The 12,368-nt window shown below is 39.1% G+C and overlaps 1 protein-coding gene across 1 annotated transcript in view; it reads left to right on the top strand.

Moving 5' to 3' along the window:
* The window catches only part of Rab11a (RAB11A, member RAS oncogene family), a 22,877-nt gene that overhangs the window by 1,272 nt on the left and 9,237 nt on the right, over window positions 1–12,368 (top strand). The window contains exons 2-4 of the mRNA XM_005347774.2: window positions 7,854–8,049; window positions 9,230–9,423; window positions 10,186–10,266. Of these exons, the coding sequence (XP_005347831.1) occupies window positions 7,854–8,049; window positions 9,230–9,423; window positions 10,186–10,266 (471 nt within the window). The remainder of the gene's footprint in view (window positions 1–7,853; window positions 8,050–9,229; window positions 9,424–10,185; window positions 10,267–12,368) is intronic.

Consider the following 12,368-nt stretch of genomic DNA (forward strand, 5'->3'; position numbering starts at 1 on the left):
GGGGGGGGGGGGGGGGGGGCGTTGAAGCGAGCGGGTGAACAGAACGTGGGAGGATGGGGAGTAGATAGAGAATTGCTTATTGGTTGAGTTCGGAAAGTAGCCAAAGTGAAAGGATACAGTTCTCAGCGAAAAGAGAGTACAGTGAACGCTCTTTTTTATGTTCATGAATGCGCTCTCACTTCCATAGTCTTGCCCTGTTCCTGAATTAGAAGGGCAGCCATCAGCAGTGTGCCGAACAAAGATCACTACCAGAGAGGAAGAGGCCATTGCTCTGAAAGCTTCTCTGTGGAGGGTGGTGTTTCAGGAGTGTTAAGCATGGTGTTTCTGACTTTGCCATTGGGTGCTAAGAGTGACTGACTAAATGATGAAGCAGGAAACATTTCTTTTCCTTACCAAATACTTCACAAGTCTTGCGTACCCGCTGCCGGTACATCCTTACCATTATTTACTCCTCCGAATATTCTATTTATAGGGTAAGGACCTTACGTGTCTATCTTTACTACCGTATTGGAAAATAATTTACAGTAAGAAGGTACCAAACTTTAAAAATACTAATAGGAAAGCCTGGTGTGGTGGTCCCGCCTTAAAATCCCGGCATTCAGGAGGCAGAGAGAGGCTGATCATGTGAGTTCCCAGACAGCCTGGTCTACATAGTGAGTGACACACATAGTGAGGGCCCGTCTCAAAAAAAAAAAAAAAAAAATTAAAACCAAACCTAAAACAAATAGGAGTCCTAGAATGTTTGTTGAAAGCATCTGAGATGATGTGAAATTACTTAAATCACAGGAGACTTTGGGGTTTAGTCAGTCAAGGGAGGTTTATCTTTAAGTACTGTGTGGTGGTTGTGAGTACCTGGTCTCTAGAAGTCATTTCTCCTATTTGATTTGGAATGTGAAGGTTGGTTATAGAAAGCTGTTTATTTTTCCTAAGAATGTTTATTTGCCCTAAATTGGCTGAAAGAATTTAGACCATTCTTTGAACCACGAGAAAACACTGGGGTTTTATATTTGCATTGTGACCTTGTAAAAGTTAACTTTTCAAAAGTTTTTTTTTTATTTTTTGAGGTTATAATTATGCCATTTCCCCCTGCTCAATTTTTTGTTTCCTCAGTAAAGGAAGTACTGTGATACCTTTTTGAGGAATACGTGAGATTATAAAATTTGCTCTTGTGAGGACTCAATAAATAAATGAAATTGTTATAGTTCTTGTCAGATTTTTGAGCCATTAGGTTTTGAAATTTTAAAATTGCTTTTTTTTTTTTTTGGCTTTTCAAGACAGGGTTTCTCTGTAGACCTCTAACTCACAGAGATCCACCTGCCTCTGCCTCCCGAGTGCTGGGATTAAAGGCGTGCACCACCACCGCCCGGCTTAAAATTGCATTTTTAAATATGTGTGTGCTAATATGCACACAGCACATGAGGAGGCAAGAGAACAGCTTTTGGGAGTCAGTTATTTCCTTCCACCCTGTGAGTCTCGGGGTTGAGCTCAGGCCGTCAGGCTTGGCAGGAAGCACCTTCACCCACTGAGCCAGCTTACAAGTTTTAATAAAGAAGCACAGAACTAAGAAACTTACGAATTATTTTGTATCTTTGTGGGTTCTGGTTTTATTTTTTGTACATTTTGCTGTTTAAGACTGGGTGTTTAAAAAATTCTGCTGAGAAGAGTTTCCACTTTTTAGAAACTGCTACAGGATGTGAGTCACTTTATTTTTTATTTCAACACTGATTACTTAGCCAATTTTTTTACTTATACAATTATTTTAAAATGATTTCATTCCATAGAGATTTTTTTCACTAAGATGAATCGTAGCATTTCTACTTTGGAAAAGGCTAACCTAGCACACTTGATAGTTAAGGAAATTGTAGTTTATAACATTTAACATGAAATTGTAGTTTATAACATTTAACATGAAGGACAGAGGCAGGCAGATCTCTGTGAGTTTGAGGCCAGCCTGGTCTACAAGGGCTAGTTCCAGTACAGGCTCAAAAAGAGAAACCCTGTCTCAACCCCCCACTCCCCCAAAAAAAGTTAATCTTGTAAATACACCAGTGTGGTTAAGGTGCTGTGGAACACAGTGAGGAACCTGGATACCAGCACAGTCAAAGTGGCACTTTGTGGAAGCAGCTGGGAGCAGTCTACCTCTTTCGGCTTTCTCTCTTGAGTTGCATTGAAGTCCAGGTGTGATGATGAATCATCAGCTGGTCATTAGGGACCAACCCTGTCTTGAATCTTGGTAGCTTTTCTTTTTTCTTTTTTTTTTTCTTTTTTGGTTTTTCTAGACAGGGTTTCTCTGTGGCTTTGGAGCCTGTCCTGGAACTAGCTCTGTAGACCAGGCTGGTCTTGAACTCACAGAGATCCGCCTGCCTCTGCCTCCCGAGTGCTGGGATTAAAGGCGTGCGCCACCATCGCCCGGCCTTGGTAGCTTTTCTATCACAGCTTTTGGTTGAGCAACTCAGATTCTGATGCACCTGGAAAAACTTGTCTATACTTCAGCATCATTGATGCATTTTAAAGACTTGGTGAAGTTGGACTGTGAATGTGGTTGAATGTAGAAATTCTTTTGAAAAGCAGTGTGAAAATGGTTAGTGATTTTAGCTGCTAAGTTTGAAAGCCAGTATTCTGTGTGTGAGGTGAGGAGTTAGCAGTAAATGAACTTACCACAGAAGTCAAACTAAATGTGGACTGAGTGTGGAGGCTCATGCCTGTGAGGCTGAGGCAGGTGGATATCCATGTTTTTGAGGTCAGCCTGGGCTACAGAATGAGATCATATCTCAGAAATAAAAACAACAAAAACAATAGCAAAAACACCTAATTGTGGTTAGAGATAGAAACTTAAAATTAAATAATGGACAATTAATATACATATTCTGCTTTTACAGTATTTAGCAGTCTGATATTTGTGGAGTGTATAATACAGAAAGCATATATGTAAGCAGATTAATATTAGGCATTAGGTTGAGCTTCAGCAGATGAGGCTATCTAGATTCTAGGGAGGCATTATATTTTAGGAATTATATTGATATTTGATATATAGATAGTTATTTATCTTATAGTCATGTTGTTTAGTATGTACTCTATAGATGGCCAAAATTGTGGAATACTTAAATATATGTTTATTTAACCTAAGATGTTAGTAATGGATATATAAAAATTACTAAAAAATTTGTTGTGTTTATTTGTTTGTATGATTGTGTGTATGTTGGGGTTGTGAGCCATGGTTGAGGGTAGCTAGTTGGTAAAACTATTTTATAGTGTTAGAGCATTGTGAATGTTGAGTTGTTTGCAAACTATGGCTACTTCTTAAATAATAAAATTAATTGGTTACATGGGGGAGTGGATTCTTCACTTAATATGGTATAAAGATTCGATGTTGGTGAGATGGTCAATTTAGTCATTAGTTAAAAGCAGAGGTCAAAACATGAACCAGGGGCTGCAGTTATGGTTCAGCAATTAAGAGCACTTGTTACTCTTACAGAGAATCTGGGTTCAAGTCCCAACACCCACATGGTGGCTCACAATCATTCATAATTCCAGGTCTAGGGGACATGACAGGCATGCATGTCATTTACATACTTGAATGCAGGCAAAGCATCCATATACCTAAAGTAAGATAAAAAAAAAAAAACCCTGAAAACCAAAAAAAAAAAAAATGCAAGACTGGCTAATATTTTAAAACAAAACAAAACATGAACTACTGCTGGATCTTATGTGGGAGGCATACATTGTTCTTTGAAGGTATTCCCCCACTAAAAGGTGGTGCTAGCCAGATGCCATGCTCACATGTGCTTTTTGACTTTAAATTTTGATGGGTTCCTGAGGTGCTGGTTGAAATAGAAGTGTCTGAATTAATTAGATGTGTTCTAACCTTTGGTTTTTCTTTCTTCACTTTATATACCTCTAGTTAGTGTTGATGCTAATGTGGGACCAGAAGTGATTCAAAGAAAATTTCTTTAGCAGGTGATCTGGCCTCCTTTTTTTTTTTTTAAAGTTCATGTGTTTATTTTATGTATGTATGTTTGTTTTGGTGGTGTATGGGCTCACACCATGGCATGTGAGTATAGAAGTCTAAGTCTAAGACAGTTGAAGGAGTTGATTCTTTCCTTTCTACTAAGTAGGTTCATGGGATTGTATGTAGGCCTTCCGGTTTGGTAGCTGTAACCAGACCCGAATAATCACACAAAAACTATATTAATTACAACACTGTTTGCCATTACCTGCTGAATCATCTCCCAGGCTTAAGTTTCTGTACTCTTAGAGTTGACTGAAGGATTGCTAGGAAAGGTGTAGGGAGTTTTGGCTAAAACCCAGACTAGATTCTTGGCTGAGACCCCAGTCCCCACTCTGACACCCCCCAGGAGTTGTGCTCTAACCATTTAGCCTCTTATACTAAGAAACAACAGTGACTGTATCTTATTAATAGGGAGGCTCTATTAACGTAGCTAATATTCAACTTCATATTTACAGTGGTGGAGTTTGGAAACCTGTTAACTAACCATTCTGTAAAACTGAAAGTGCGTTTTTTTCTGTTTTCATGACCTTGACATTATTTATTGCTATCCAGTAAAACCATTAATGTCTGTTTGCTAGGGTACCCTCTAATTGACTACAAAGATAGAAATAACTTCTCTTTGCTGCATGGAGTCACTGCTGCTGGGATTTCTTGCTGAATCAGCTGATAGAGGAAGCCAGAAAGATACACATTTGATAATGCATGGTTGTTCTAGGGCCAGCTTGTGTCTGTTTCTGTGATAGGAAAAGTGTGCATAGGGGCATAGGGAGCTCTCTTACTCCTTTGGCTGGTCTGCAGTCAGCCTTCTTTCTGCATGTACCATCACATCCCAGTCTTTTGAGTAAAGCATGGCTTATTATTTCCTGGCCTTAACTTTTTGTGTTGATTTTTTTTTTCTAGTCTGATGTCTAAATCAATTAACTGGTTAGGAGTCAGCAGTAGAAATAAATACAGTGTTCACTAAAATACCAACAAAAATTTTTATGCAGGAAAAAAGTGTTCAGCTCACAAAAACAAAAAACAGGCCGGGCGGTGGTGGCGCACGCCTTTAATCCCAGCACTTGGGAGGCAGAGGCAGGCTGATCTCTGTGAGTTCGAGACTAGCCTGGTCTACAGAGCTAGTTCCAGGACAGGCTCCAAAACCACAGAGAAACCCTGTCTCGAAAAACCAAAAAAACAAAAACAAAAACAAAAAACAGAACAAAAAAATGTTCAGCTCAGAGTCTATAAACCTACAAACCCATTTTGATATCCCCCCTCCCTGCCAAGACAGAGTTTCTCTGTGTAGCCCTGGTTGTCCTGTAAAACCAGGCTGGCCTTCTCAGAGATCTACCTGCCTCTGCCTCCTGAGTGTTGAGATTAAAGATGTGTGCAATCCCCCTCCCAACTTTGATCTTTAGGCTCATGCTTTAATACAACTTATCTGAAGTTGGGCATGATGGCTCACACCTATAATCTCAACAAAAGATTTTTTAAAATTTATTTATTTATTTATTATGTATACAATGTTCTGTTTGTGTGTATGCCTGCAAGCCAGAAGAGGGCACCAGACCTCATTACAGATGGTTGTGAGCCACCATGTGGTTGCTGGGAATTGAACTCAGGACCTTTGGAAGAACAGGCAATGCTCTTAACCACTGAGCCATCTCTCCAGCCCTCAACAAAAGATTTTGAGTTCTAGACCAACCTTGGTTCTGGAATGAGACCTTCTCCCTCTCCTTTTTAAAATAATTTATTTATTTTTATTTTATGTGCATTGGTGTTTTGCCTGCATGTGAGAGGGTGATAGATCCCCTAAACAGAAGTTACAGACAGTTGTGAGCTGCCTTTTGGGTGCTGGGTATTGAACCTGGGTCCTTTGGAAGAGCTTTCAGTGCTTTTAACCACTGAGCTGTCTCTCCAGCCAGTTTTTTTTTTTTTTTAAACACCTGGAAGTCTATATGGACCAGGCTGGCCTCTGCCAAAACCCTCTCTTAAAATAAACAAACCATTCAACTTGTTTCTAAACTTTGTTTACCTTTTTTGTTTGTTAAATTGTTTTGATATGGGGCCTCACTATGTAACCCTGACAGGCCTGGAACTCTTTGTTGACCAGATTGCCTCCAACTCATGAGATTTGTCATTCTCTGCCTTCTGAATGCTGGGATTAAAGGAGTAACCATGCCTAACTTTGAAATATTTTATTATTTTATGTGTGTGGGTTGTTTGGTATGCATGTATGTCTGTGAACTTGTGTGCAGTATCAACAGAGGCCAGATGAGGGTATCGGATCCTTGAACTAAAATTATAAACTGTCTGGAGTTAGAGGGTTGTAAGCTACCACGTGGGTGCTAGGAATCAAACCTGGGTCCTCAGGAAGAACAACCAGCACTCTTAACCATTGAGTCATTTCTCTAACTCCTCCCCCAATTTTTAAACTTACATTTATTGTTACTAGAGAGGTGATTTAGTTGTTAAGAACTGGCTAACTGGCTGCAATTATAGAGGACCCAGTTCAGTTCTCAGCACCTGTATTTGTCTGTTTGTCACTACAGTTCTCTTTTCTGGCCTCTGGATCCCTCCCCACCCCCATACACATACCTACAAATTATATTAATTCGTCATTCAAATGCATGCTCTGCACACGTGTGGAGAATAGAAGACAGACAACTTTAGGAGTAGTCTCTCTTCTCCCATGTAGGTCCTAGGACTGGAACTCTAGTCCCCAGGCTTGGCAGCAAGTGTCTTTACTTGCTAAATCATCTCACTAGCCCTATTTGAAAATTTAAAAAGGATAGTAACACTTTGGGGAGAAGATACTTAGTAAATAAACTGCTTTCTAGCCGGGTGGTGGTGGTAGGGGCGCATGCCTTTAATCCCAGCACTTGGGAGGCAGAGGCAGATGGATCTCTGTGAGTTTGACACCATCCTGGTCTACAAGAGCTAGGTTCCAGGACAGGCTCCAAAGCTACAGAGAAACCCTGTCTCAAAAAACCAATAAAATGAAACAAAAAAAACCCTGCTTTCTATTTTATTCATAGAAAACAAGTATAATCAAAACTTTTTCTAGAGTCCTAAGTGAAAGTGTTTGCCCTTTTTGCTTTGACTTTGACTCAGTATGTCAGAATTGTTGCTTCCTAGGGCTCCTGTTTGTCGATAGCAAGGTGAGTTGTCGATAGCAAGGTGAGGTGTCCTTGTGGCTTTCTGCCAGTCTGTGAAGTATAACTATTAAAGATGATTATAGTTTCTATGACCAAAGCAGCAAAGCTTGTAAGCCTTATGCCTCATGTTTTAAATGTGTTTCCGCTCTCACATTACGCATAGTCTTCAACAAAACTAGTAGAATGTACACATTTCCCATTCTATGCACTGACATCTTTTGTTTGATGTTTAAACCATGTGAATAACACAAGTTGTTGTTTACTTTCCAGAATACTTTCTAAGGTAATGAGGTTGGTATAAATTAAAGGTAATTAATGTTTGCATCAGTGGCTAGGATACCGTATGATTAAAATTGCATTTTTAAGAGCTGGGGATATATATTAGTGGTCTGGTGTTTACCTTACATGTGAAAGGCCTTGGGTTTAAATTCCCAAATAGGACAAAAAGAGAGGGATTTTTCTTTTTAGATAGGGTGTTATATCTGATCTGTGTTGAGTAGATGATGTGTGTAAGTCATTTTAATCTAGAAATAGAAGAAATAGATTTCAATTGATTGATCATAGACATAAGATATTCAGTACTATACCTCTTTAAAATCTTTGGTTGTATTTATTTTGAACTCAAACGTCCTTTTATTAAAAGCATGTTGGTTATTTGAATGTGCTTGCCTTCATCCAGCTTATATTTTTTTTTGTCTTTTCAGTTGTCCTTATTGGAGATTCTGGTGTTGGAAAGAGTAATCTACTGTCTCGATTTACTCGGAATGAGTTCAATCTGGAAAGCAAGAGTACCATTGGAGTAGAGTTTGCAACAAGAAGCATCCAGGTTGATGGGAAAACAATAAAGGCACAGATATGGGACACGGCAGGGCAGGAGCGGTACAGGGCTATAACATCTGCGTAAGTTCATGGTTTCTCAGTTCTGGCATATGTTGGTATCAGTGACTTGCTAGCTTTAAGTATTGTGAAGGTTCAGTAGTACTCCCTTAACCTTGGAAGGTGTGTTCCCAGACCCTCCATAGATGCCTGCAATCACAAATAGTACTGAGCTCTAAATGCTTCCAATTGTGCTTTGTTTTTTGTTTTGTTTTTTTTTTTTTAGTTCATTTTATTTTTATTCATGTTTTGCCTACATATGTGTATGTGTACTGCATGCATGCTGGGTGCCTGTGGAGGTAAGAAGATGGTAAGAAGATCCCCTGAAAGCAGTTATAGATGGTTGTGAACCACCACGTGCGTGCTGGAAAACAAACCTAGGTTCTTTGCAAGAGCAGCCAGTGCTCTTAACTGCTGGGCCATCTCTCCAGCCCTCTATATCTTTCCTCTTAATAGATCCTTTGTAGCTTTTCTTTGGCATGCTCTAGTTGCTTTTGGGGGCCATTATTCAATAAACCAAGGGTCACTTGAACATAGGGAAGACGATAGGTAGTGGAAGGGCTAGAAAGAGACTTTAACAGGCAGGTAGTTTACACAGTGTGGGTACATTGGACAAAGGGTTGAGTCATGTGCTGGCCTGGATGAAGAGGAACACTGAGAAGTTTCATCACAGTACTTAAAATGGTGGCAGTTTAAAGCTTATGAATTATTTATTTTTGGAATTTTCTATTTAATATTTTTGGTTTATGGCTGACTAGGTATAAAAAACCTCAAAGGAACAACTACTGTCTACCACATCTATAGATAGTATGTGTGTATGTGTCTCCATGTGTCCATGCATGTGTGTGTGAGTGTATGTAAATGTGCGTGTATGTGTATTATTATGTATATAGAGGTTAAAGGTGCTGGTCCTCACCTTCTACCTTGTTTGAGACATGCAGTATTTGTTGTTCACTGCTGTTTATGCCAGGCTATGTGGCATGTGAACTTCTGGAGATTATCCTGTTTCAGCCCCCTTCTCACTGTAGGAGGATCAGGTTTGCTGTCTTTAGCTTTTACATGGGTTCTGGATCCTCTGCTTAGATGGCAAGTGCTTTACCAGAGCTGTCTCCCTGCCCTATACCGTCCCTGTTTTGAGTTTTTTCTGGTGTTCCCTTCTACTTTTTGATTGTCTTCTGATAGTTACAAATGTTTCTGTTTGCAGATACTATCGTGGAGCAGTAGGTGCCTTATTGGTTTATGACATTGCTAAGCATCTCACATATGAAAATGTAGAGCGATGGCTGAAAGAACTGAGAGATCATGCTGATAGCAACATTGTTATCATGCTTGTGGGCAATAAGAGTGATTTACGCCATCTCAGGGCAGTTCCTACAGATGAAGCAAGAGCTTTTGCAGGTTAGTAATGTAAGCTCCACAATAATACATGCTTCTGCATTTCTCTGTTTGAACATTGCACCTTTATTCTTTAGCAAGGCCTTTCTATGTGAGTCTGAAAAGTAGTATGCCAAGGAGTATCAGGGACCAACAAGGATGCACCCATCTACTTAGAAGCTGAACACTTTGGGCTTCATATAGGATCTGCTTGTTTCTTGCTTCCCTTCTGATAATTTATTGAAGTATAAGTAGAACAGTGTTCTTACTACCCCAGGAGTTGGTATGGTCTAAGGTTTTGTTTGTTTGATGTTTTAGGATACTTTCTCATGTAGTCCAGGCTGGTCTTGAATTCCTGGTCCTGCTTCTACCTCTCAAGTGCTGGTTGGTAGGTATGCACCACCATGGCCAGCTAGGTCTTACTCAGTCTTTTATCTTCCCCTTGTGATTATGAGCTTATCACATCTGCTGCTTCAAACCTTGAGAGGGGGCGGTAACTCAGTGGTAGAGGACTCACCTAGCATTGATGAGGCCCTTGATTTGGTCATCAGCACTATTATAAAGCAATCAAATTTCACAAGATTGAAAATTTTTTTTTTTTTTTTTTTTTGGTTTTTCGAGACAGGGTTTCTCTGTGGCTTTGAAGCCTGTCCTGGAACTCGCTCTGTAGACCAGGCTGGTCTCGAACTCACAGAGATCCGCCTGCCTCTGCCTCCCGAGTGCTGGGATTAAAGGCGTGCGCCACCATCGCCCGGCTAAGATTGAAAATTTTGTTTCTCTCCACAGAGAAGAATGGTTTGTCGTTCATTGAGACATCTGCTCTAGATTCTACAAACGTTGAAGCTGCTTTTCAGACAATTCTAACAGGTAAGACACGTGTTTTCAGGTTACACCAGAGAAAACTGGAGTTTTAGGAAGTGATTTAAACAAATTAATTAGGAAACTGTTAAGCCATCTGAAAATGACTATCATTTAAGAGCCACTGTAGCCAAGAGTTCCTTCGGAGCACAGTTACATTCTTTCATGTTGCACTTCAGTCACTGGGTTCATGTGGGAAAAAAATTCTTTGAAAATAATTTGGTCACTTGTGTTCAGGCCATGTATTCTATATTTCATGGTCAAAGGGACAGAGTTGTGTGTTCTTTTCTTGAAATGCACTTTAATAAGGTAAATACTGAGGTACTGACTACAGAGTGATATAAATAAATGCCTTTTGAAATTAAATAAAAATCTGGCTGGACAGATGACTCAACATTTAAGGGTACTTAGAAATTTTCAGAGCACCTGAGTTGTGTTTCCAGCACCCATATGGGGTAACTCATTGTTACAGGAGAAGTGGGCTGCTTGTTGTCCCTGCCACCCGGCTAGCTTAACCCCGAAATAATCACACAGAAACTGTATTCATTTAAACACTACCTGGCCAATTAGCTCTAACTTCTTATTGGCTATCTCTTATGTCTTGATTTAACCCATTTCTATTAAATCTGTGTATTGCCACATAATTGTGGCTTAGGCAAAATTCTAACCAGCGTCCGTCTCAGGCAGGAGCTCCATGGCGTCTGCCTGTCTCTGCTTTCGTCCTCCAAGAATTCAGTTCTGTCTGCTCCGCCTACCTATGTGGTGCACTACCAAGAGGCCAAGGCAGTTCCTTTATTCAACCAATGAAAGCAACACATAGACAGAAGAACCTCTTAACACTAATTCACAACTGCCTTTAACACTAGCTTTAGGGGATCCGATGTTGGTACCTGCATGCATGTGACAGACAGACATATACACACACACACATTAAAAAAAAGAAGAAGAATTTAGAAAAAAAAAACTAGGAAAAGTACATCAAAAAAATTTAAGTGGAATAAAAGAAAGCACTGATGCTTTTTCCATGATGTAGGAGTGTGTCCCTTATAAATAAAATCAGCCAAACCTGCATATAGAAAGGCTTAAATGGGAAAGGGGCAAAGTTCATGCTATTTTGAATGTGGATAACCAGTCAGCTTCTTGGAAAAAAAGACATTTTATTTGTTCTGACTAATATTTTCTTTGACTTTATTAGAATAACCAAGTTATCAGTGCATTTACTTTACTAGGAAGTATTTTCATAGGTTTTTCAAGACACTTATATTGTGTGTTACTTTTAAGATCTTATGAATCCAAATTTATTCAACACATAGTTGAGTCTTATGTGATATTCTGATAAATTGACAGATAGAATTGTTTAGTTTTCTATCATAATGGACAAATTTTAATGCTGATGTCACACTTGTGTTAGAGGAGAGCAGAATTTTAACTTCAAAATATTCTCTTATTGTTAAAAAAAATGTATGTAATAAACTTAGGAATTTAGATCGTGTACTGGAAAGCCTGATTCCTCCACTTATTTTTGGAGCTATAATCTTATTAGGCCAATTACTTACTAATTCCAAGGCTTTAATTTTCTCATTTGTAAAATTCAGATGTGTTGGGCTGGAGAAATGGCTCAGTAGTTTTGAAATTACACTGTTCTTCCAGAGGCCCAGATTTTGGTTCCCAGCACTCATTCCAGGCTGCTTATAACCACCAGTAACTCCAGCTCCAGGGAATCTTACACCCTCTTCTGTTCTCTTGAGAGTGCCTGCATATTCATGAGCATGAACTCAAATGTAGACATACACATTTTTTAAAATAAACTAAAAAAAGTTTCAAATACATTTTGGTTAGTTATTTTCTTCATGAGAGAGCTTGTACTTTTAAATTTCTACAGTATCATTTAATATGGCTGCCTAATGGATTTGTTGTTTGTTTTGCTCCACAGAAAAGAATGATTTGTCACTGATACTTCTGCTATAGTTTGCAAAAATGAGTTAATGTCTGTCAAGGGCTTAGCTATTCCTGGTAAATAGTGAAATTTGATAAATCAGTACCTAAGTGGCAATTAAAGCATAAAAAAACTTGCTAAAATAATATAAATATTGGAGATTTTCCATCTATTC

This window comes from Microtus ochrogaster, chromosome 5, assembly GCF_000317375.1.
Source record: "Microtus ochrogaster isolate Prairie Vole_2 chromosome 5, MicOch1.0, whole genome shotgun sequence".
NCBI classification, from domain to species: domain Eukaryota; kingdom Metazoa; phylum Chordata; class Mammalia; order Rodentia; family Cricetidae; genus Microtus; species Microtus ochrogaster.